This window comes from Bicyclus anynana, chromosome 18, assembly GCF_947172395.1.
Source record: "Bicyclus anynana chromosome 18, ilBicAnyn1.1, whole genome shotgun sequence".
Lineage (NCBI taxonomy): Eukaryota > Metazoa > Arthropoda > Insecta > Lepidoptera > Nymphalidae > Bicyclus > Bicyclus anynana.
In genome coordinates, this window is record NC_069100.1 from 13909391 (window position 1) to 13936169 (window position 26779).

At 39.8% G+C, this 26779-nt stretch overlaps 2 protein-coding genes across 2 annotated transcripts in view; both read left to right on the top strand.

Annotated features, from left to right (window-relative positions):
* LOC112045947 (solute carrier family 28 member 3) overlaps positions 1 to 22227 on the top strand; it is a 29308-nt gene extending 7081 nt beyond the window's left edge. The window contains exons 2-16 of the mRNA XM_052887041.1: positions 2794 to 2977; positions 6174 to 6242; positions 8183 to 8369; positions 10405 to 10576; positions 11206 to 11330; positions 12244 to 12380; positions 13832 to 13921; positions 14626 to 14787; positions 15520 to 15613; positions 16485 to 16644; positions 18012 to 18223; positions 19162 to 19277; positions 20420 to 20539; positions 21419 to 21479; positions 21985 to 22227. Of these exons, the coding sequence (XP_052743001.1) occupies positions 2945 to 2977; positions 6174 to 6242; positions 8183 to 8369; positions 10405 to 10576; positions 11206 to 11330; positions 12244 to 12380; positions 13832 to 13921; positions 14626 to 14787; positions 15520 to 15613; positions 16485 to 16644; positions 18012 to 18223; positions 19162 to 19277; positions 20420 to 20539; positions 21419 to 21479; positions 21985 to 22016 (1770 nt within the window). The 5' untranslated portion in view covers positions 2794 to 2944 and the 3' untranslated portion in view covers positions 22017 to 22227. The remainder of the gene's footprint in view (positions 1 to 2793; positions 2978 to 6173; positions 6243 to 8182; positions 8370 to 10404; positions 10577 to 11205; positions 11331 to 12243; positions 12381 to 13831; positions 13922 to 14625; positions 14788 to 15519; positions 15614 to 16484; positions 16645 to 18011; positions 18224 to 19161; positions 19278 to 20419; positions 20540 to 21418; positions 21480 to 21984) is intronic.
* A 483-nt stretch (positions 22228 to 22710) lies between these two features.
* LOC112045962 (uncharacterized) lies at positions 22711 to 26641 on the top strand. The gene is made up of 4 exons (XM_024082384.2): positions 22711 to 23733; positions 24361 to 24523; positions 25308 to 25643; positions 26227 to 26641. Exons 1-4 carry the CDS (start codon positions 22851 to 22853, stop codon positions 26573 to 26575), a joined length of 1731 nt encoding a protein of 576 aa, XP_023938152.2. The 5' UTR covers positions 22711 to 22850; the 3' UTR covers positions 26576 to 26641.
* The last annotated feature ends 138 nt before the right edge of the window (positions 26642 to 26779 follow it).

Genomic DNA, 26779 nt, shown 5'->3' on the forward strand with positions numbered 1-26779 from the left:
TAGCAAATGTCATTCTCATACATCTTTATAGTTTTCGAAACGTTAACGATCGTAGAAAAAGAATCGACGTGGCACTTGGCTAGGGAGGCTACATATTTGAGAATTTGCGAATCCGCACAAGACCAGCGTGGTTTACTATTAGCCTAACGCCTCTCATTCTGAGAGGAGACTCGTGCTCAAAAATGAACCGATTATGGATTGTTTCAGACTGACTAGGTACCTACCTACCTCTCTAATTATAGATAGATATATTTTTTAAATAAATATATGACATTTTTTTAAATATGTAGATACAATAGTCCCATGATTCCCCATGGAAAGTTGGTAATGTTATAGCTCCGCGCCTTAAAAACCAGTTCGTTTTACGGCTAAAGTTTCTCCTGTGGTACCGTTCGGACTCGGTCATCGGTGTATAGTGACGTACCGCCAAGCGATTTAGCGTTCCGGTCCCGTCAAGTCAGCCCGCTTCCATCTTAGATTGCATCATCACTTACAATCAGGTGAGATTGTAGTCAAGGGCTAACTTGTAAAGAATAAAAAAAAAGTGAGAGCAGTGGCATAGCATTGCCCTGTATCAAAATTAGTTGGGGCCCAAATCTTTTACTATATAAAAATAAGTTGGGTTTTCCTTCCTGACGCTATAACTCCAGAACGCACGTACCGATTTCCACGGTTTGGCATTCGTTGGAAAGGTCTCGGGCTCCGTGAGGTTTATAGCAAAGAAAATTCAGGAAATATATAAAAATAAGTCTGCTTTTCCTTCCTGACGCTATAACTCCAGAACGCACGAACCGATTTCCACGGTTTTACATTCGTTGGAAAGGTCTCGGACTCCGTGAGGTTTATAGCAAAGAAAATTCAGGAAATATATAAAAATAAGTCTGCTTTTCCTTCCTGACGCTATAACTCCAGAACGCACGAACCGATTTCCACGGTTTTACATTCGTTGGAAAGGTGTCGGGCTCCGTGAGGTTTATAGCAAAGAAAATTCAGGAATTATATAAAAATAAGTCTGCTTTTCCTTCCTGACGCTATAACTCCAGAACGCACGAACCGATTTCCACGGTTTTACATTCGTTGGAAAGGTCTCGGGCTCCGTGAGGTTTATAGCAAAGAAAATTCAGGAAATATATAAAAATAAGTCTGCTTTTCCTTCCTGACGCTATAACTCCAGAACGCACGAACCGATTTCCACGGTTTTACATTCGTTGGAAAGGTCTCGGGCTCCGTGAGGTTTATAGCAAAATTCAGGAAAAAAAATCAACAGAAAAGCAGGAAAATCTTTTTCACATACAGCGCCATCTCTGATGATCATAGCATGTTCACACAAACCAATATTTTAGGTAGGGGTAGGGTAGGGGTAGGGTAGGAGTAGGGAAGGGGTAGGGTAGGTGTAGGGTAGGGTAGGGTAGGGTAGGGTAGGGTAGGGGTAGGGTAGGGCTAGGGTAGGGGTAGTTGAGAATTTACATCGAGTTTCACGCGGACGAAGTCGCGGGCGTCCGCTAGTGAAGTGTAAAGATTTCTCACAAAAGAAACAAAAATGATTGCTTGAAAAATGACTTAACCTATGTAAGATGTTTCCATATTCTGGGCGCACGCTTCACCAGAGAAAAAGAAGATTGTGGATTACCTAGATTTTACTAATTTTGCTTTTTTTTTTTATTCTTTACAAGTTAGCCCTTGACTACAATCTCACCTGATGGTAAGTGATGATGCAGTCTAAGATGGAAGCGGGCTAACTTGTTAGGAGGAGGATGAAAATCCACACCCCTTTCGGTTTTTCTACACGGCATCGTACCGGAACGCTAAATCGCTTGGCGGTACGTCTTTGCCGGTAGGGTGGTAACTAGCCACGGCCGAAGCCTCCTAACAGCCAGACCTGGACAAATTAAGAAAATCTCAATCTGCCCAGACGGGGATTGAACCCAGGACCTCCGTTTTGTAAATCCACCGCGCATACCACTGCGCCACGGAGGCCGTCAAAAAGGTTTTACACGTAAGGGACCCCTATAGTGCGGTGACTCCGTATTATTGATACGGCTGATGCAGCGGTAGCTATGCCCGAGAGAGAGCCCAATCTCTGAGTGAGAGAATGGAGAGTGCACCTGTGTAGTCGCACACTTGTGCACTGTACTTCAGCCAAATAGTCCGAGAGCCAGTAACATATATATATGACCAAGTTCCTCTCAAGTGATAATTAGTAAAACGCAGCAGAAAATCGAACTATGAAGCCTCGTGAACGTCAGCTGAGGCTCGGTGGAGGGGATAAGCAGTTGTAACCTCCCACGCTTGAAGAAAAAAAAATACATTCACTCATTTCCTCTCGGCTAAAAATTTATCAAGTTATAGCTAACCCAATACCTCAAAAAAAAAATCAGCTGGCTATAACATAGTGCATTGTACGTCAGCTGATGGCTAGATCATGGGAAAAAAATCTTCACTTTCAGTGATATCCTTTCGCCTAAAAATTTACCAGATGATAGCTTATATGTAACTATTGATAAATATATACGTCAGCTGGCTGACGAAATACTCAATGTGCACTGTTTACCAACAAACAATTAAAAATGAGTGCATAAATCACTAGTAATTTCACGCCTAATATTAATTGTACTTATTTTTATTTAACTTGTTCTTAAATAAAAGAAAAAATCGATCGATAAGCTTAGAACAATTAGATAGGTATATTTTGAATAACATTTTATAAACAGACATGTTATATGTTATGTACTTAAAATAAATAAGTTATGAAATGACTAGTTAAGTGTTTATTACGATGTATGTTTTTTACAGATATATCCATGTCGTCGCCACTGAAAAGCGAAAATAATGAACCCTAAAAATAAGTGACAAGTGAATCAAAAATGGTTAAAGTGTAATATTGTTTTTAAAAAATGTCATAAGGTTTTTATGTAGAACATTATAAAAGTAAAATCTAGTCAAAATGGCGACTGACGACCTAAGAAAGAGAAATTCGGTAAGTTTTTTATTCAAAGTTATTCTTTATTCTAGATATTCAAAAAGGTCCAGGTACCAAGGTAAAGTCGGTAGCAATATTTTTGACATCTCCAAAATTAGCTGAGTCCTTACGCGCAGGAACAAAATGTAATTATTTGAGTCATTCATTGAAATGACGATTCTTTATCATCATCATTATCACCACACATTTATTTTATCTATTGGTGAAAACTTCTTTACATACAAGTTTTTATCGTAAGATGACTCGGAAAGCGAATATCGTCAAAAGGCTCCATTTTTCCAAAGTGGCGCCGCAAGCGACACAAATTCAAAGTGGCAAATCATAAACTCGAAAAGAGCACCTCAAAATCTATGGGTTTTCAAAACTCCCAGGAAACTCTCTAGACAAAAATCTCGCCTTCTGTAAAAAACTAAGAAGATTTTTTGCATATAGTTTAGATGCCTAGAAACTCTAATCACATTTTTGTTTGTGAAAATATTCTCGTAATTGTAATATTTTTATAAAACAAAATTGTATTTTTATCACGTCACCGTAAACGCCAATTATAAACTGTGACGTCATTCGCTACAAGGCATCGGTTTGAGATTGGCGCTTGCGGTGACGTGATAGATCACAACACTGCAAACGCCAATCACGCTGTTATCTCTATGAATGACGTCACTTGCTAATGTGTTGTGTTTTGGCGGCAAAAATTATACGTAGATATTTTTTCATTTATATTAAATTTTTTACTGGTTATTATTGACGGGACAAAATAAAATATAACTTATAATACTTCCATAATTCAGTTTAAACACAGTTTACAAAAGAGGCAAGTAGCCTATTCATTGAACTATGTAGTGGCACAGTATACATAATTAATACCTTGTGACTTTAAACGGTACCAGGTTTCGAAGGTAGATAGGTGCATACCTGTATTACCTGCCTTCTTATACAAAAACATCATTGTATCATTAACATTGAAAATTGTAATTAAGATAAATTAGTAATTAGCATGAAACACACTTGTAAAAATGAGGTAAAACAATTATTATTATCAGACAAAGTTGCAGTAATCAGTTAGCTAGCAATTAAAATGTAGGTAATTGGCTTATATGTCACGTACATACTGCGTTAAGATATCTAAAGTACGAGTAGTTAATAGAAATTGCCGATAGGAGATCAATCATAGACTTATAACACATGGATAGTGTGTAGTCGCAGGATTCGTTAGTTTTATGTGCCCCGAAATGGGAGTCCTTGACGTATCGCTACGCTACGATAAGTACACTTGTGGGTGTGTCGGCGAGGGTAAAAAGCTTAGCTCTTACGTTCACCTATTCACTTAAGTGGCTTATATGGTCTATAGGTTATTAGTCTAAGAGTTAATTATGTTTTTCGATGAGGAAAAATCGCTTCTGGACTTTTCTGCCGATTTGGGTATTCTTTGGGTAGCGTATCCGATTCGCACGGACTAAACAACCTCCTCTTATCTCCGAAATCAGTATGGTACCTACCAACATGCCAACTCTTTGGCTATTTTCTTTTTCCTCTTTTTTCTCTCTTCTCTCCTCTCGTTTGCTCGTATCTCTGCCATTCTTGCTCTCTGAACTACCTATAAAAGGAAGAAGTCATGACTACGAAACGGGAGTGGACTGGCATTAAGGCTGCCGGAAAACTTTTCCCACCTAGCCATGGAGAAGTTTAGAAAGCTGACCGCCGACCTCCATGATTAACGCGAGATTTGTAAAAAACTGAATTCCATGCGGACGAAGTTGCAGGCGTCCGCTAGTGAGACATACCTAATATTGGAAAAAAAAAATAAAACAACGGTGCCTACGACTTTCACAGAAAAGGCAAGGTTGGTTATGAGCGATAGCTTCCAAAACGTACCAAAAACTTTCTGTATTTTTTTTTAATCTTTACAAGTTAGCCCTTGAATACAATCTCACCTGATAGTAAGTGATGATGCAATCTAAGATGGAAGCGGGCTAACTTGTTAGGAGTAGGATGAAAATCCACACCCCTCTCGATTTCTACACGACATCGTAGCGGGTGACTAATTCGCTTGGCGGTACGTCTTTGCCAGTAGGGTGTTAACTAGCCGCGACCGAAGCCTCCCACCAGCCATTTGCTTGGTCCGTCAACAGTTAGCTATTAAAAAGTGCTGAAGCCTTAACGATTGGTTTTATTACCTACACAGTTTCATAATCTTTATGGGGAAGCGATAAACTTTATTGCAACGAGTAAATCTCACGAAGTTGATTGCAACAACATCGCACTCAAAATGATTTGAATTCCGTACAATATGTTTACCGCAGCGTAGCATTTGTTTTTAAACAATTTAATGAATTTTCATTCAAAACACGAGTGTATTCATAATTTGTAAACAATGTTATGATGTAATTATTTTATATTCATCATTAACACTTTAGTTCTTGAGCTAAAGTGTTAATGATATTAGGTACATATATATAGATATATATGTACCTAATAAGAAGAAGTGGTTAAAATTATTATAATATATACCTAGTTTAATAATGCAAATTCGTATTGCAGCAATAATTAAAATGATTCGTTCTTCTTTTCATAATATTTCTTATTGAAATGGTTGGCATTATTTTGGTGCATAATTTTACTGTAATATACTGTTGAATGAATCGTAATGAACTAAGATAAAATTAAATTAATTCAGTTGAAAAATTGTAAGTGATTTTTATTTAAGTGATTTATTTATTTGAAAAAGTGAATTTATTATTCTTATTCATGGAGGAAACTGTTTCGAGTTTTTTTTATAATAATGATAACATTTATAATCAATGAAAATAATTTTATAAATTAATTTTACCTCACATAGAAAAACGGTAACAGAAAAAGTTTGTTTTCGAATATTTAAATGTTTGTATGTATGCGATTTTTTCTGAAGCTATTAATAGTTTTAGAGAAAATCGCAGGCATACAAACGTCTTCAAAATTTATATTTTGAAGACGTTTAAATTATACCCTGTAAAAAATATTATAATTATTGCTTCTTCCAGTTAAGTGAAAACAAAGGGTAGGTACATATACCTACCCTTTGTTTTCTCTTAACCTATGGGTCATACATTTTTTATCTTTTTTTTTATAGGACCTTACGCATTTCACCCCATAAAACGCAAATTCAATTTCAAAATAAGTTTTTAAAGATTCAACATTAAGTATTTCTCTATTCCAGGCCGCATTTGATACGAACGACTTAGAAATGGAAAACGCTAAGAAAAATCATGAAATTTCAAACGGAACTGTAAGTAATTTTTTTCAACACTTATTACAGCTATCCTTATTACATATTGTACCCTCAATATATTCAAAAAAATGGATCTTCTCAGTTATCCCTACAATTTTATAAAATAAACAATAAACACAAAAGGTGCAATTTAACTATTAAAATAAGCATAAATTGAAATAAATTGACTATATAACTATAAAATTAAAATAAATTGAAACTAATACTTAAAAATACTTATAAAAATTTTCCGCCCATGGTAGGGTGCCCATCACGCAGGCAGCATTCCCGCGTTGAATTGCGATTGAAATTCTTTGCGCGAGAAAGCTGCCCGCCCGAGGGTCGCCTGTTGCCTCTCTGAGGCGTTTACTTATCTCCTTGTGGAGAGTCTGGGCGCCCTGCCCCACGGGCCTAGTGTCTCGACGCCAAACGGGTTGAATTCATACTGGACGCCGAAACAACTGTATTTCAGTAACTTTTGACGCTCTCGTTTCATTTTTATGTTTTATGGAGTGGGTACGACAGAATTTGAGGCGGGAATTGAACCTATGACTTTACGTTGTTGAGTCAGGTCCCCTAACTGGATGTGGATGTGTTGATGAATTTGACAGTATCTTCATTTTGATTTTGACAATTTACATGTCTTCCTAAATAAAAAGTCTACGTCGTGTATCCTACAAATGTACTATCCAACCTTCACAATCAGTTAAACTTTTATAAGGCTAACAGGTACAAGTTACTTTTACTTTAGCAATAAAGTGTTTTATGGATCTTAACAATACATCATTAGCTTGACCAGTAACTAACGTAGGTACATACTCGTAAATTTTCAAGTGTTGCAAGTTTATTGTTTTTTTTTTGGATAGGTAAGTTTTTTTTATTTCTTTGCGTTGCGTTGGAAATCATCACACATAAGTTGGATTGGAGCGTGCTTGCCTATAGAAGATTCAGCCCCCCTAGCCAAGTGGCACGTCGATTCTCTTTCTACGATCGCTAACGCTTCGAAAACAAGAAAAATGTTTGTGAATGAAAGATCTTGATCACGTGACCTGTCTATAGCAAATGTCATTCTCATACCTACATCTTCTATACTAATAGCATTAACAACTGAGTCTTAGGGCCATAAATCATTTCTCTATATCTATCTCGCTTGCACTTATGGGTCTTATGGAGCCGTCTAGTGAAGGGTGTAACAATGAAAGACATATTATCGATAAGTAAAGTTTATTATCGTATCTTGTTCACAAAATTAAAAAAATTAACAATATTTGATTTAATATAATACATATTTCATATTATATAATTATTAACTAAATAAAATTAATCTTCATCTGAGTCTTCATCATCAGAATCTTCGTCTTCTGCCAAATTTATTATATATTAGTATCCATAGTGCGCAACGAGTAACACATGAATGTATTTATTTAATTGCAGTAAACACATTTATAGCAAAAAAAATACGCAATGCAATTACATTAGAAACCGACCAATCAGAATCGTCCAAATCATTATTGACTCATCATTAGCACGTGCGCAGGTAGCCGTTTATCGATAATTAGGGTGCGCAGGTAGGCGCGCTGCACATTCCTATCTTTTTTGACTTTTATGACCGGACGACTCAGATGATAATGCGCATACTATAGTTTTTGAAGCGTTAGCGATCGTAGAAAAAGAATCGACGTGCCTCGAATTAATCGAAATCGAAAACCGTGAATCATTATTTTCATCATCATGTTCGTCGTTTTTTATACGGTTTGTCGACTATAACTTGACAAGTTCGTTCGTAACACTCCAGATGGTCCGCGTGGGCTAGGGGGCGTGTAACGATGAATGTTCTTCCCCGCAAGCAAGATTTCACATCCGCGCAGTCTTTCCCCCCGTCGCCCGAATATCATAGGTTATCAACAAACTTGCCAAGGTAACTTTTTAACTATTAAAACATTAATGTTGTTTTACAGATAACCTTCGATTACTTGGAGTACGAACCGAGCGGTTGCCTGGAGCTGACTCTAGCGAGGGTCGGCAGCTCTACGGAGGACTTCATGAAGAAGAACGGTTCAGCCATGAAGACGATCTCGATTTTTATCCTTAATGGCTTAGTTATAGGATTCTTTTTCGGTTGCCTGTATTATTGGCTGAATTATAGTAAGTACTTACAATAATAACCCTTTTTAGGGTTCCATAGTTTTTTTTTTTTTTATTCTTTACAAGTTAGCCCTTGACTACTATCTCACCTGATAGTAAGTGATGATGCAGTCTAAGATGGAAGCGGGCTAACTTGTTAGGAGGAGGATGAAAATCCACACCCCTTTCGGTTTCTACACGGCATCGTACCGGAACGCTAAATCGCTTGGCGGTACGTCTTTACCGGTAGGGTGGTAACTAGCCATGGCCGAAGCCTCCCACCAGCCAACCAGCCAGCCAATAGTCCACAAGGAACCCTTATAGTTACGCCATGTCCGTCTGTCTGTCCGTCCGTCCGTCCGTCCACGGCTTAGACTAGTAGAAAGCTGTAAATTAGCATAAGTATGTACTCGTACAGTAGGTACATCTATACTCTATACTAATATATAAAGCTGAAGAGTTTGTTTGTTTGTTTGATTGAACTCGCTAATCTTAGGAACTACTATTCCGATTTGAAAAATTATTTCAGTGACCGCTGACGCCGCCAGCTAGTTACAAATAAGTGAACAAAGTCATAAAATAAAATCTTGAAAAGTATATTGTTTTAAGAAAACCTCTCCTACTTGTGGGTTTGAATTTTTTGTTTAGGTACTCGTTTATTTTAAAGATGAAAATATAAAAAATCTGCAAACTGCGATATAGCAAAATATATTTAAATATATACTACTCGTATATATTTTTTGTAATTTTAAAATAATTTTTCCTTGTTCATTTAATTATTACTAGCGGACGCCCGCGACTTCGTCCGCGTGAAAGTCGTTGTAAACTTTCAACTACCCCTATCCTACCCTACCCTAACCTACCTCTACCCTACCCTACCCCTGCCCTACCCTACACTACCCCTACCCCACCCCTACCCGCCGCGTCGAGCGCGGCAACCGTTACACAAAAATAATCCATATAGCATGAATTAGTATTCACGCGCGATGGCTTAGCATATTTCTTGTATAACTTTGGTGTTTCTTTACCGATTTTTATGATTCTTTTTTTATTGAATAGGTAATAATTTTAACTTTCTTATTAGGGATGAGTGATGAGTGTTATAAACATAAGAGTAGACAAATATAATTAGAAAGCTCCGAACTGCTAAGCTATCGGGAGTTAAAAGATAGACATATATATGCTGTTGTGTTCTATATGTGTGTTATAGATAATTTTAAGGAGAACATTTCCGTCATACATGATTTCTATGTAGCTTTAACCATTAAGGCTGTACACGCGACGGAAGCTTAAAAAATTGAGTAACTTCTCCCGTTTTCTCAACATTTCTCTTCACTGCTCTGCTCCTATTGATCGTAGCGTTATGAAAAGTATACTATAACCTGCCCAGGAGTATGTTGAATAATTGTACCAAGTTTCGTTAAAATCCGTCCAGTAGTTTTTGTTTCTATAAAGAACATACAGACAGACAGACAGACAGACAGACAGACAGACAGACAGACAGACAGACAGACAAAAATTTTACTGATTGCATTTTTGGCATCAGTGTCGATCACTAATCACCCCCTGATAGTTATTTTGGAAATATATTTAATGTACAGAATTGACCTCTCTACAGATTTATTATAAGTATAGATTATAGGACTCAAAAGTGATTACAAATATAAGAAAACTAATGTCGAACAAAGGTTATGATTCACAACACTTGTCAGGACAACTTAATTAACAAATCAAACTGTTACCAAAATAAAACCCTAGGATGGCAGAGAATGACCTTGAGTGGAGTCACGTACTTGTGAACGATGTGTGTAGGGTCAAAGGATCCTTTGACTGATATCAAACACTCCCCTTTTCCACTCAAGTCACTCTCCCCGACTATCGCAAGTAACCCATAAAGAATTACACAACAACAGATGTGGACGGCTCAAACGCCACGAGCACACTGAAACCAACACGAGATCGAGCGACGTCATATCCGTCACAGACTACTATTTCCAATACTAAACGGCGATAACATTATTGTCATAGAATTTGACTATTTTTATTTCTTTCCAAGGTAATGAACCTCTCGAGCTGTGCTACGGTTTCGGCAGTTTGATAGCATTCCTGAGCATTATATACTTTTTCGTGATATACTTCCTCGTGGTGAAGAGATTCTTCGGCGCGTGGTTCGAGGCGACCGTGTGGAGTCGGGTCGAGAGCACTTGCTCGCATCTGTGGAAGATAAGGTAGATCTAAACATACATACAGACATCTCCGGCGCAGTTGGTAGTGCTGTGCTTCTCAAGAGAGTGGTTTTGCCCCTGTTGCCAAATGGCACGTCGATTCTCTTTCTACAAACGCTTCGAAAACTACAAAAATGTATGGAAATGACATTTGCTATCGACAGGTCACGTGATCAAGATCGTTCGCGTTTGCGATCGTAGAAAGAGAATCGATGTACCACTTGGCTACAGTGGCTGGTTTTGATTAGCAGCGCGGGATTTTAGCGCGGATACATTTTGTTAGTTTTCGAAACGTTAGCGTTTGTAGAAAGAGAATAATTGACGTACCACATTGCTAACGCCCCAAATCCTTAGTGTTCAAGTAAAAAACGTAATTTTTTGATATTTTCTCCGGGACATCAATGACTTCGGTCGCTAGACCCCTACCTTTGAGGCAACCCTTCGCTAGAGACCCTTATTATAACTTGATTTTTAAAATTATTTTGTAAGGGTCAGGCTGACTGTCAGCTTCCAATGAAGGACCAAGGCGCGTTTGGAACCTGCGTAACATTAATTTTAAGTTTTCGATTTTAATTACCACCATTAAAGATATAACAAATTGTCCATTTAAAAAAGTGTTTGTTTTCTCGCAGCCTATTCAAGTGGAGTTTCTTGTTCGCCATCGTGGCAGCCATAGCCGTGTTCCTGTACTTCGACACGAGACACGAGCCCAAGAGACTGATCTCTCTGCTGGGCCTCTCCGTGCTGGTTATACTTGGTGAGTCTCCCGATATCATCTCATTAGCTGTGGCGTGCACAAGGTGTATAACTGGGTCATCTGCCAATCCGCATTTGGCCAGCGTGAATGGCTTACGGCCTAACCCCTTTCATTCTGAGAGAAGACTCCTGCTAAAGCTACTCGTAGCCCAATATGGGTTGATAATGATGATGATGATGAAGTGCACTGATGATCAGCTACCAACTATTAACAAAGTAATTATAATTAAAGCCGAAAAGGAAAAAGTATCAACTACTTGGACCTTGCTCACGAGATTACCGTCATGTGAAATGTTGAGTCAACTATTATTGTTTCGATAGTTGTTTCAGTCAATGGTCTTATAGCGAAAAGCTTCGATCAACACCTTAAGAAGCTTTCGCTTAACTGTTGGATCAAGAGTCGGATACAAAAGGCAGTGATTCTTGAGACGGCGCGTATTGTGAGGAGTTTCCTCACTCTGTAGCTCTGACCACCGGTTGCTTGGGCACTCAAATGTCCCGCAGCGGGAGGGTTGATATTTTATAAATTTTTAATAGTGTATTTTATATTTATATTGACATTGTTAAAAATTTAAAAAAAGAGAACTAATAAGTAAATGAGAGAAAAAAATATTAAATTAATAAAAAACCATCTACCCCTTACTTATTTATCTTCTTACGTTTCGTCTATTGAGGATGTACGAACAAATCCTGTAGACGCTGCCAGCGGCGCTTATTTTTAAATGGCGCTCATTGTCTATAATGGCTCATTGTCTGTAAAATCGGTAATGGCGGTCTTAATGGCATTCGTGCAAAGCATTCGTGTAAGGCGCTGAATAATTTAAGTTCAGGTTTTGGTTGCGGGACTTCTTTCTTGGCACGGAGTCTATATAGGGACATCTATAGAAGTGCTTCAGTACTGTAACTGTTGGCAGGGTTCGTGTTCTCGTCTCACCCCGGGCGCGTGAACTGGCGCAGCGTGGGCGCCGGACTGCTCATCCAGTTCCTGTTCGGCGTGCTGTTCATACGCTGGGACACGGGCCGGTACGCACTGCAGTGCTTCTCTGATAAGGTGACATCATTATTGTACACCAGCCTTTGACTATTTAGACTATGGACTATGGACTATGTTTCCTCAGACCAATTATAGAAGGACCTGTATCATACTCATAGTCACGAGCAAAATTGTCTGTCATTTTCTGATTAAAACGAGCTTAGATTTGGTATATATCTTATACTAAACTAAAAGTTTTTGCCCGTTTTTTACACCATTCAACTACACAAAAACATTTTTACGGAGCTCTTTAATCGACGAACACGATTACAACTATTTAACATCGATTCTTTTTATAATCGCATTGAATCGTTGATCATATACTTTGACAGAAAAGTAACGTAGCGAGGCAGATCCTATACAATAATTGGTCTGAGCCTGTTTCGCACCCAAATTCACCAATAAAAAGTCTGTCGTTTTTTGAGGGGGACGAGGTAAAGTCACACATCGAAAATATTTAACACCATGAAATATTTTCTGTGTCTGTGTGTGTAAATATTATAAATTTGACACGCAATACACACACGCGTAATTTTTACACAGCCTAACGAACACATCGCTTAGACTATCCACAGATTAAATACATAGAAAATTCGATTACTTGATCGATTTTTTGCTGTTCCGTCAAAAGAATCGATTTTTTTTTTAAATTGTTTTATTATAAATTTGATAAAATTAAGGTAGAAATACTTACAAATGAAACGTTACTTCATCTTTTATTAAACTACAAGTTTTTGGCCGTTTTTTATGCCATTCAGGCTCTTATTAATGGTCGAAGACACCAGCGTATACCCTCGACTAAGCGTGAAATTCTGTTTGTCACAAATCTCGCGGGAGTCATGGATTTTTACTGGGTAAAGAGTAGCATATGTGTTAATCCAGGGTAAAATCTATCTCTATTTCAAATTTCAGCCAAATCGGTTCAGTAGTTGCGGCGTGAAGGAGAAACAAACATAATATATATACATAATTATAATGTTCTGGTAGCTTCGCTTATATCGCCTACTGAGAAAGACGTAACGTGAAGCGATTTAGCACTCTGGTACGACGCCTTAGATTGCATCATCACTAATGGCGTAGCTTACCTTGAAGGGGCACCGTATCGAAGTTAGTTTGGGCGGCCCAAGTGAAAGGTAAATAAATTTCTTACAAAAGAAACAAAAATGCTTGACTTTTTATCATAAAATGTTTCCATTTTTGGGTGCTCGCTTACACGGGAGCAAAAGAGATTAGTTTTTTCATTTCTGCAATGAAACACTAGAGGCATTTTTTTCCGAAAAGCACCAGATTCACTGTGATTCTGGATTAAGTTTTACTAAATTTGCTTTCACTTGTGGGAGCCCTGTAGTCTAAAGGCCCTGTATCATTGATACGGCTGTAGCTACGCCCCTGATCATCACTTAACATTATGTGTGATCGCAGTCAAGGGCTAACTTGTCACAGAATATAAAACAGATATTGCGTTCCAGGTGGCGACATTCCTGTCGTACGGAGTGGAAGGCGCGGCGTTTGTTTACGGAGACATGCTCGTGCGAGATGAAAAAGTGTTTGCGTTTAGCGTGAGTTTTAATTTTAATCTGACTTCCATATTGCACTATCAGCCTATTTTAACGGCTCACTAACTGGGGCAGGCCTCTCTCTTTATAGTAGAGGTGGTCCACTTACTGGGGCAGGCCTCTTTATAGTAGAGGTAATATGGAGCTACCACGCTGCTGCAACGAAGCTGGCGGGCTTAGGCTGATAATGATTGGCTGGTGGGAAGCTTCGGCCGTCTCGGGCAATGCTCGTAGTGTTTTCTCTACCACACGATGAACACGGAACCGGCACGGTCAATCCATGAAATGCTATCTCTTCTCTTATTTTCTTTCCTGGACTTTTCCCGCACTTAACCGTTAATGTTGGCCGTTGTTCTTTAATCCGTTTGGTGCTGGTCCCGCTGGAGTCACTCCAGCCAATCACCCTATAGCCAAGTGTCACGTCGATTCTCTTTTTACGATCGAAATCTAGAAAAGTGTATAGGAATGACAGATCTTGATCACGTGATCTGTCGATAGCAAATGTAATTCCCATATATTTTTCTAGTTTGCGATCGTAGAAAGAGAATCGACGTGCCACTGGGCTACAGGGGCAGGTCACCGATCGCCTCATGGAGTGTTGTGTGATGCGCGTTGTGCATACATCGCTCATGTATGCCCCGCACAAATCTGTAATCCCTTGAAACTAAGCTGCTAAGAATGCTAAGATATTTATCTCTCTGTTGCAGTCCCTGCCGGTGATATTCTTCTTCAGCATGCTGGTGGAGGTTCTGTTCTTCTGGGGCGCGCTGCAGTGGTTCTGCCTCAAGCTGGGGCGGCTACTGCAGGCCGCCACCGCCACCACCGTCTGCGAGAGTGTCATCGCCGTGGGGAATGTGTTCCTGGGAATGGTGAGTGACCACCAACACGACACAACACGAGCATGGTGTCTGCCTCAAACTGGGCCGGCTACTGCAGATCGCCACTGCCACCACAGTTAGCAAGAGCAAGAGTTTTTGTATTTTACTTTTTCTTTACTGTGTTATATCATCATTATAAACTCATAATCGGCTCACTTTTGAGCACGAGTCTCTTCTCAGAATGAGTAGGGTTAAGCCCACCACGCTCAATGCGGATTGGTAGAACTCACACACATAGAGAATTAAAAAAATCTAAAAGATGTTTTGCCTTGACCGTTTGAGACAAGTGATACTTAATTTCTTAAAATGCACACTCAAAAGTTGCGAGTTGCATGCCCCGGACCGGATTCGACCCTACGCCCTTTGAATCGAAGGCAGGTCAGGTCCAGTGGGCTATCACGCCTGTGTTATATATTATTGGTCTGTTAATTCCATTAGTAAATACTAAATTATTTCTTAGTTTGTTAGTTTGATTTTTGCCATAGATTCTCTGGGACCATAGAATCGGACTGTCGATTTTTTTTTCCTGAAAAATTAAATCGTGGTATCTGGTGACAGAAGGGCTGGCTCATTTTTTGCATAGAGCTTCAATCTGGTGTTGAACTCGGAAATGGAGCCAGTATTCTTGCCACCATTCCACGTGGGTTTGATTTGTATAGTTACCTATTAGGTTATGTTTGCATAAGTTTGTGTTTCTCTTACAAATCACTTATTTTTCGTGAGACGGAGTCCATCCTGCTGGTGAAGCCGTACCTGTCTCTGCTGACGCCGTCGGAGCTGCACGTGGTCATGTCATCCGGCTTCGCAACCGTGTCCGGCAAGTAAATCACGCAGGAGTATTTAACCTTTAAAATAACCTTATTTTATCTACTCTCAAGTCACATAATCTCAATCCTTAATTTGGAAGAACTCGTCCTCAATTCACTATCGGCATTGCAGTTGACTTTCACTAGGCTGTATTCTCAAAAAACAACGCTAACCGCACTAAGTTACTAGTATACTAAGCACAGATGGCTAAAAGCGACGGCTGCAAAGTGCTAACTATGAGTCTTTTAAAAGACTGAAGGTTGGATATTCAGAGTTATGTGCAGAATATCACTGACATGAGGGGAAGTAGCAATGGGTGTGTACATAGATCGAAGAGTACTTCGTAAGATGCTAGAATGGCGATCCCGCCCACATCGGAGTGTTAGTCGGCTCGACTAACGCTCCGGTGAGAGTGTAGTCTAGTCTAGGGTCTAGTCTAGGGACCTATTACATCAACTAAATACTAGGGATCTATTACATCAAGCGAGTTACAGGGAACCGCTGGATGCAGGCAGCATTTGCCTTTGCATCCAGCTAACCAAAAAGTCAGTGAACCAAATACTCCATACCTACTTACGTTTGGTAGTACGTACAATCTTCAAAAAAATTATGAATGACTGGCCAAAACAAGCTTTCCCTTTATTACTTCGAGTCACGAGATTTGATGATTTGATTCGTTTTGTTCATAAATAACATAAGGTAACGTATAATACTGTTGCAACATCTAAAGTTATCAGAAGTGGGAATGGTTAAACGCTTGTCAGAGTAGATACTTTCACGGCGGTGCCGCTGCCGCAGCTGCTGTGTAGTCTGCCTTAGATTGTGTTATCTGACCAGAAGTATACGAAAGGTATATATGATAAGCTGGCAATTCCCCGCAGGCACGATCCTCGCGGCCTACATCAACTTCGGCGCGGAGCCGGCGCACCTGGTGACCGCCAGCGTGATGTCTGCGCCCGCCGCCATCTGCTACTCCAAGCTGCTCATGCCTGAGACGCGCCGCTCGCTCACCTCCGTCGACAACATACAGCCCGTTGAAAAGTAAGCCCTTGAAGTAAACCATAAGTAAACCCTCTGTTGGAATGAAGCAAAAATATATGTCTAAGGTACAGTGGTAGCCAGTAATATGGTGGCTACTGTCTGGATATTATTTATTCAACCTGTCACTCTCAGACATTTTTTTTTTTTTTTTTTTTTTTTTTTTTTTTTATCGTCAGAGTTAGCACGGAACTGCATGGCATTACATCGTGCTAACTGCCTCTAGGGTATTTCCCATTTCTTTTTCTCCTCTTTTTCCTTTTCTTCCTTTCTTATCATTATTTTCCGGAGCATTTGTGCATATTTCTGCCACTCGCATTCGCTTGACAGCATACGCGAAATCAGGCTGCCGGAGTCTACGTGGCCATCTACCCCATGTGTCGCCCCTCTCAGATCGTCACAGGCAGGGCATTCGAATATGGCATGTCGCGGAGTGTCCTCTTTTCCACAGAAGTAGCAATTTTCGGAGGGAGATTTCCCTATTGCGAAGAGGTAGGTGTTGAACACTCCGTGACCGCTCAGAGCCTGCGTGAGCCATCGATCCATCTCTCCATGATTCCTCTGATGCCAGCTTTTTAGATCTTTAATTAGCTCCCTCGTCCACGTTCCTTTTCCGCCCGCGGACCATTCTGTTCCCCATTCCGTCAGGGTCTTTTCGCGTAGTTCATGTGAACTCGATTCCTTATCCAGAAAAGATTGCGCGCGTTCTCTAATTAGTTTGTCTACAGGGACAAGACCGGCTAAAACAAGTACTGCGTCTGTGGAGATAGTTCTATATGCTCCAGTTATGCCTATTGCCATCCGCCTCTGTACTGCCTCTAATTTTTTCCGATACAGTTCGACTCTCAGACATTATCATCATTCTCTGTTCCTTCAAGTGATCTGCTGATTAGTGCTTAATGTATTTTTCTTTTACCTACGAGCTTCATATACCAATGCCCTCTATTCTAATAATTGACAGCAGATCGCAGAGTTATGTCGGAATTCATAAATCAGATAATCAGCCCTTCTTGCTACCTAGAAATTGCAAATTGTTTGCATTTCTAAAAACAGTCCCGTAATTGACGAGGACATGAAATCCGATTTCCTATAGGATATGTAAGACTGTAGATATAATAATAATCATACCACATACATATTGATTTTGAGATGCTTTATGCTGGTACGACCCAGCCTTAGTTCTTAAAAATAGCACTACATTGCTACTGGGACCGAACGATTATTACTGACATTTATATTGTTGCCAATAGACCTGATATAGTGTTGCTAGTCGATCGAGCAAGGTCATCAAGACTAACTTAGACAGCTCTCGTGATCCTATGTCACATCTAACCTGAGCTAACGAGAGCTTGAGAAGTCCATAATGTCAGACAGGACGAGTCAGCGCTGTCGGCAGCGACGCGCGGCGCCACCAACGGCATCGCGCTGGTGCTGAACATCATCGCCAACTTGGTGGCGTTCGTGTCCTTCATCGCGTTCATCAACGGCGTGGTGGGCTACTGCGGCGGCCTGCTCGGCAACCCGGAGCTCGACCTGGAGTGGATCTTCGGCAAGATCTTCATACCTCTGTGCTGGATCATGGGTAAGGCTCCTACCTCACTTCTTCATACTTTGCGGCAAAGATGATAATGATGTTGAAACTGAACAGCGGTTATTGATAACTAGCGTTGACATTTGATAATAGACGGACTTACTTATGCATTTATAATGAATTCACTTTTCACAAATCCCGCGGGACCATGTATTTTTCCGGGATGGATATCCACACGTGTTAATCCAGGATATTATCTATCTTCGGTTAAAATTACAGCCCAATTGGTTAAGTATTTGCAGCGTTAATAAGTAACAAACACCCATACCAACTTTCGCGTTATAATATTAGTAGGATTAAAGTATGGAATTCAAATTAACTATGACCTTCACTGTGATCTCACCTGACGATAAGTGTCGTTAGGTAATTGAGGATCACATATTCTTTAAACGAATCTTTTAAAGCCACCGCGGACGAATCTTTTAATGCCTATCGTACTTACTTATGGCAAGGGCATGGGTTGAACTTCAACCTTCATAAAAAGAAGTAAGCCTGGATGTATCAGCACTAAAGCTTGGTCATGGAGTATAATGCTGAGTTAGAGCCTTTTTCGTGGTTGTGACAAACAACAAAGTTCTACTCTTTGGGTTGTGGTATCGACTCGGTTGTCAGTCTTGGGGCTCAAGCGATTGAGGTATCAGTCCCTGTAGCCAAATAACACGATACGATCGCAAACGATCGACAGATCTTGATCACGTGACTTGTCGATAGAAAATGTCATTCCCATACATTTTTCTAGTTTTCGAAACGTTTGCGATCGTAGAAAGTGAATCGACGTGCCACTTGGCTACTGAGGCAAACACTACAATTAATGTAAGGCGGCACAATTTCAAGATAAACATCTTTCCTTATTTCCTTTCTTTCTGTGGCAGGCTCATGTTCATAGAACGTATATTCAAATTAATTCACTTCTAATTATGCGTGTGCAGGAGTGCCGTGGGAGGAGTGCGAGCACGTGGGCACGCTCATCGGGCTGAAGACCATCGTCAACGAGTTCGTCGCCTACCAGCGCATGGGCGCCATGAAGAAGGAGGGCTTGCTATCGGTACTCTCACAAGAGATGCATTGTCATCAGTCGTCATCATCTTTATCAGTCTATTTCAACGGCCTACTACAGGGCCTGCCTTCTTATAGGATAGGGGATATGAAGCTTAGAACTACCACGTTGCTTTGATGAGGGTTGGTGAGATCAAGGTGATAATGTAACGGCTTCTATGTTTATATTGTAATATGGGAACACAGGGTATACAGAGTATACAGGGAGCCGCTGGATGCTGGCGGCTCAAGACCGTTGTGGAGCTCCATGCAAGAGGCCTATGTCCAGCAGTGGACGTCTATCGTCTGATAATGATGATGAGTAAGTCTGAGAAATGCTCAGTAAGTTTTTCTTGAAATTTTTCAAACATGAGACCTTATGATCCACTGTGCCAACGAGGCAGTCATACACAGATCATGGGCACATGAAACTATGGCAAGAATACTGGCTGAATTCCCGCTTTGGAAAGTCTAGTTGATTTTTTGTGCAAAGGCAGCCCCCAGCCAGCGCCGGCCCGAAGTAAATTTTTAAATGGAGCGAGATCCAATTATGGTGCCTCTTCTGTTTGCTCCTAGTAAAATGCAGATATCTATACCAAATTATGAGTGTCAAATAAGAATGGAACGCAAAGATCTTGACCATACTGTGGGGTGACCAATTGAAAATCGGGCGCAGCACCATCTACGGTTGACTAAGATTATCATTTAGGCGCTTTTGACGCCTGGGGCGACTGCTCCGTTCGCTGTATGAACGAGCCGGCCCTGCCCCCAGCACCAATCAAGGCACCTAGCTGAAATAATTCGGAAAAATTTCTGGCATTGCAACTCACAACCACCCCAAGGATCTCCACTCTTTTGCCCTGAAAAGGAAAAAAATGTGTGACTAGGTCAAAGATGCATACTTGTCACTTACCGGATTCAACTTGTTCTGCCGCGGCTCCCGGTCTTGACTCTCGATTCTGTCTCCCTGAGCACGTTAAACCGTCGGTCAAACACATTATACTCGTGAATAAAACATTCACTAGTATAAACTCTAAACGTGTAAATTGGAGCGTTATATCTACGCTTAATATCCCTCTCCTATAACGAGGACGGTCATTACATCATACCTCCATCGAAGGTCGATGGCTTATTTTACTCTTCTCTTTCCAGCCTAGAGCGGAGCTGATAGCGACGTACTCCCTGTGCGGGTTCACCAACCCCGCGTCGGCCGGCATCATGATCGGCGCCATCTCCTCCATGGCGGCCAACCAGAGGGAGACCTTGTCTAGTGTGAGTCTTCATTTTTTAAGAAATCCTTAGATTACTGTACTTATCTGTTGTTGAAAACTGCATTAAAATTTCTTGGAATTTGGAGTCGCGAGATGAAAGAAAACATATAAAGAAGCACTGCTTGACTATCTGTTTATTAATATTTGTAAAAATATAGTTGAATTGCAGATCACTTGAAAAAGAAGATAATGACAATATGACACTTGAATGTTTTAGAGATGGCAGTTTAAATAAACAATATAGATACTTATTACTGGCTACAATTGTATCATAGACATGTATTTTTGCTAATTCCAACAAAATTCAAAACCCGTTGTGGAGTCGGAAAGACTTACTCGTAAGTATACAGAGTACAGGAAGTGACTCTGTTATGAACTATGAATAGTGGACCTGCGACAAAATAGGGAAGCAAGTTAATTAATACTACCTTCTCGTATGTAAAAATACTCTAGCAACTACGATATCACCCAGAACTATGATGAGGCCTTATAGATTCGTTTTTATTGAATGACAAGATAGCCTTAGTTGACTAAAATCTCACCTTCAGTCAAGATGGTAACGGACTTACTTGGAAGAGGAAAAAGAGAGAGGAGAAAGAGAAGAAATAAATTTTCTTAGCAGTTATTCTCAGTAGAACCTGCCTACCGAACCGGTGGTAGACTCTCTACAAATAATCAAACTTGACGTTTCAAAAGTGCATGTAAACTCATCCTCATCATCATAATTAGTAACCCATACTCGGTTCACTGTTGAGCACGAGTCTCCTCTCAGAATCAGGGGTTAGGCCAATAGTTCACTACACTCGCCCAATGCGGATTGCCATTGGGTTCTTCACGAAAAGTAAGCCAACTTGAAATAAATGAATTTTAATTGTTACAGATCGCCGTGCGCGCTTTCTTCGCCGGCTGTGGGATTTGCTTCATGACCGCGTGTATTGCAGGTACCTATATATTTGCTTAAACACATTAGTTTTATACTTAATTTTGGAAGAAACAGAAATGAAAGTCTAATAGTCTAACGCTGTCTTTTCTGACAAGTTGGAGGGGCGCGGGAATATTGGTCATATTTAAAATATATGACAAATTAAAAAAAAAAACCGAGCAGTGATGATATATATGCAGTCCAGTGGATATGACCTCTGTCTCCGATTCCGGAGGAAATTAAATATCCTGTGTCTCAAACGGGGAAGGCAAACATCGTGAGGAAACCTGCATACCAGAGAATTATCTTAATTCTCTGCGTGTGTGAAGTCTGCCAATCCGCATTGGGCCAGCGTGGTGAACTAAGGCCTGACCCCTCTCATTCTTAGAGGAGATTCGAGCTCAGAAGTGACCCGAATATGGGTTGATAACGATAAAAAAAAACATTAATTTTCTTTTAAGTATTTTTTTAAGTTGTATTTTCTTACATAGGCACCTAACTAAATCTTCGTAATTTTTTTTCAGCTCTCCTAATGCCAGAAGGATCTTTTGGATAGTGATTGTGGAAACACTGCAACAGTGTGAATATTATATTAATTAGACTTCTGTGTGTTGAGTGCTTTAATAATGAAACCAAGTACTTATTAAACTGAATTATTTATTAATTTATTGACAATCAAATACCATTTTATACTTGTGTGTAAATAAGATGTTAATTATTAAGATACAGTAAGATATTATTATAATAAATTATATATTTATTTTCTACAGCACGAGTTTCATTTATCTCTAGTTGCCACAATTTATTCTGTTTATTCGTGTTATTTTTTAATATTTTTTCTTTCTTCCTTGTCCTTTAAAAAATATGAAAATATGTGTATTATCTACTTAATAAACGATTTTTCCAAGTAGAAGTTGTAAGAGTATTAAAAAAGCTCTTATAAAGTCTTTTGAGTGCGCCATATTAGATTTACAATGACGTCACTATCAGACATCCTAACTAAACGTGAATAACAAAGACATTCTTCGAGTGCGATTGTTAGCTTCCATGATTCAAACTTCATAGTAGCCTAGGTAGTTAGCGTACTTACTTATGGTACCTAGGATAGGCTAGGCTAGGCTAGGTAAGTGTATGGACCGACAAACTTTAATTTTTTATAAAATAACATTGGTCTACTAAGGATCTAACTCTAGAAGACGTTGGCTTGGTGACGTCACGTATTTTAAACTAAAGAATGAAAACTTTCTGAAATTATATCCTCTTTGAGAAGAATAATGAATCAATTCTCTGTCAAATTTTGAAACTCCGAAAATGTCACCGCAAGCAATGATTATGTGAAAAAAGTTTTATATTAATTAAAAACCAAAATTTACTCGCGAATAACTATAATATGATATTCCATCAAAATTTAGAGGTACCCTTCAGTTTTGCAATATATTTGTTAGTCAAAATTGTTTGTGCTTTCGTAAGATTTCCAATGCATAACAAACCAACACTCACCAGCATCCCTGAGAGAAGCGAAATCGATGAAAACGAAGAAAAAAAATGGGTGTCCAAAAAGAAACACGACGTCTTGAAGGCCAAATACAGATGTCTAAAGAAACTATTCCAAATGTACGACGCCAGTGTCATTGGAATTCTCCCCGAGACCTACTCCCAAGAAACCCAAGCTTCATTAGAAGATAACCAAAAAGTTCAAAAACAAAACAAACGCGACATCGCAGACGCAAGCGCTTTGACTGATTTCGACGTGACTTACGATGAAAAACCAGAAATAACTGTTCTCAAGGACTTGAATCTAGATGTGTCTTCAGAAAAAATCCCTAACCATAAATCTAAAACTACAATACCCAAAGACAATAAAAGTACGCAAGATTCCAAAGATAATCTTCTAATCGAATATGAAAAAGACGTTGAAATCAGACATCGTGTCCCTTATTTGGTAATAAACGAAAAGAGGAAACCGACGCGTTTTCAGAACTTCATTCAGCGATGTCTTGGCATCTGCCAAGAGAGGAATCACGTCGCTATGTCCTATGAACACGCATATGCAGCGAGTGACAACATTATATCTAATAGGTACGAAAAACGGCGTCGCCGAGGACTGAGGTTCAGGAGAATTCGACGGACGAAGAAATCGTATTCGGAGATTGCGTTGGGTGATGCAAAAAGTCCGATCATTCTGTCGTACGTTCAGAGTGTGCAAAAGAACTGCTTGATGGATAAAACTCCACGACACTGTCCGATTGTCGGCTGTAATATGATATTGTATGGTAAGTTGGTTTATTGAGCCTTTTCCTACTTTGCGACCTCAGTGTGCCCAGTGGAAGTTTTTCATACTGTTACTATCGCCTAACGCGTTGACGTAAACGCGAATTTATATGGAATTGAAACAGTCGTGCAGTAGTGCCAATAGATAGCACTGTTTCAATTCACAGTCACAGTATCAAACTGCCAGTAGGCCCTCAGAACGACAGCAGGTCGAATCTTTATTTTAACCGAATGGTAATTTATCAAGATTCGCAATTTGTTTTGTCAATGGCAGGTACCTACCGTATAACTTGGCCGTGGTCGTGTTCACGAATACGCTTAACAAATCGTCGATTAGTTCACGCTTCATATGGCCAACAATGCTCGACTTTGTAAGGGATCTATCAGGTTTTACTCGTAGGTACCTACCTAATGATAATGATCAGGACCACAACCACCAATGACATTACAAAATGCATTGGGTTTAGGTTGACCCCGGCAACGCCGCTGCGGTCAAAGTGATAAAAAAAATATGTTAGAGCCACGTTAGAGCTAAAATAATCAAATAATCGGGTTAGTGTCACATGAGACTTACAATAGCGTTATCAAGTTAAGGATAAGCTAACTAAATGTATATGTTCACGTCACAGGTATAATAAACTACAACGACCACATCAACCTGTGCCACTTACCGGAGCGTGTGTGCGTGTGCGTGTACTGCCACGAGGGCTTCCCGCGCGACGCGGACCGCCTCACGCACGAGAACGAGCACATCGGCCTCACCAAGCTGACGGTAGCGCCCTCCACACCAAGGTACGCATATCACAGCATAGTCAAACTATTCCAATAGCTCTGGGCCTGTAACCATGTGGCACGTCGAGTCTCTTTCTACGATCGCAAACGCTTGTATAAGAAGACATTTGCTATTGACAGGTCATGTGATCAAGTTGTTCCCATTCCCATTATTTTTTTCAGTAGTTAGCGAATCGACTTGCTACAAGCTCGAAAAGTAGAAAGATGTATGGGAATGACATTTGCTATCGACAGGTTACGTGATCAAGATCGGTCATTCCCATACATTTTTCTAGTTTTCGAAGCGTCAGCGATCGTAGAAAGAGAATCGACGTCCGTAACTTTAGAGTTAAGGACAAAGCGCTTTTGTTTGGGTAAACCCCCCCCCCCCCTGTATATGCCTGTCATACAGATCACGACCAACACAGGGTCAGTGTTATCGGATGTCCTGCCCGCCTGCCTCGGTAAAACTATAGTAGTTATTTGATTGACTGTTTATCTATCAAGTGGCAGAGATTTGACGCTTTTGTGATCACTGATCATGGATATTCTGCCATGATTATTTCCAGTCATGGATTGCTTAGATCTAGGTCTAGAGACGAGCGAAAAAATCACGAGCAGACGAAAGTAGATGCAAAAATAATCGCGCGTTTTAATTTGACGTTGATTGCTATCTACATATTGTTTGGTTTTGTCATTTGTAGTTCACACGATGATAGGGTGCTCCATAAGGAAAGATTGCGTGGGGGATAAAGTTATGTACCTTAACGGCACTGGTTATTTCAAGTAAATAAAAAATTTGCAGGTTCTCGCCAAAGATTGCGAGCATCACCCAAACGGAACCGGAAATGCCAAAAATACCAGAAGATAAACTGAAAAAAATCGTATCTTTCTTCGACAAAATCTCAGACCCCGAACAGATAGCCGCAGAGCTCACTAAGAATACGAACAAATTGCAAACTCTACATATAAACCCGAGGTCTGGCTCTGCTTCGTTGTCTGGCTCGGAAGATTCTAATTCTGATAAGATTGTGTACAAGACTCGCAGTAGGGTCACTTCTATTGTGGACTCTGACACCACTTCGAAGTATCCTGGCGTACCATTCAGATGCGTGATGTGTGGGGATAATTTTAATACTAGGTTAGTATATTTTTGTTTATAGATTATCTGCCCCCCCTAGCCAAGTGGCACCTCGATTCTCTTTCTACGATCGCTAACGCTTCGAAAACTAGAAAGATATATGGGAATGACATTTTCTAGAAGCGAATCGTAGAAAGAGAATCGACGTGCCACTTGGCTAGGGGGGCTGTAGTTTTATACATGTTACATATAGTACCTACTTGTTTTTATTTGAGACTGAGATGTAACCTTGTCAAAGTTATGAAGCGTCCGTAGTTTACTTTGACAAGCTACCATCGTTTGCCAGAGAGTCGAATAGGTATGTTAGCATTCCATGGATTCGAGCAGTCCTGGACTTGTGAATTTGATCTGAATTTTGGATTTTATATAACGAATATTGGACTATATTTACAGGCCTATAAGTATAATTTTCTTTACCAATAATTCTTAAACTGTCAAAGCAAGATTGGCCAGTTTTTAAATAAAATTTTCTACATTTGAATGTGTGTAAAATTGATCGTGTGTGGCTGGCGTTTATTCTGTGGGCATTTTCCTAAAAGTAGATGAAAATAATAGTTTAACAGCATTACTTATTTATTTTCAGAGGTCAACTGAACTTGCATATCGATCTACAACACCGTGTTAGCGACAAGTTTTCAAAATACAACAGCTGCGCCGGCATACTGAACCATAGCAACCAAAATGGATCAATTAACGTTGAATCCACAAATCAAAGTCTTAACAAATCGCTGGTATCCACTAATATATCGAAAACGTCGAATTTAACGAAATTATCCAAAAGAAAGTCCAATGAGACGCTGAGCTACGATCCATCGACAAACATTGTCTATTACACCTCTACGGAGTCTATGAAAAAACCAAGTTTCGTTCAGAAAGTGCGCAGTGGATTTTTTTACAAGTGGGAACCCGGTACTAAGATAATACGTGTGTGAGTTTAGTGTTGTTTAGTGCAAACTTGTCCGTTTTAGTGATGTTTAGTGGAGTTTTGTTAAATTATATTTTGGAATATTAACTATCGTGAGTGTTATTAATATTAATCCTACTATAATAATATTATAAACGCAAAAGTTTGTATGGATATTTGTTAATCTTTAACGCCGATACTACTGAAGCGATAAGGTAGTAGACGGCTTGAC

Coding starts and splice junctions, on each gene's coding strand:
- LOC112045962 (XM_024082384.2), top strand. CDS start 22,851: ATGATATTCCATCAAAATTTAGAGGTACCCTTCAGTTTTGCAATATAT. Junction 24,524..25,307: donor GTAGCGCCCTCCACACCAAG/GTACGCATATCA, acceptor AAAAATTTGCAG/GTTCTCGCCAAAGATTGCGA. Junction 25,644..26,226: donor GGGGATAATTTTAATACTAG/GTTAGTATATTT, acceptor ATTTATTTTCAG/AGGTCAACTGAACTTGCATA.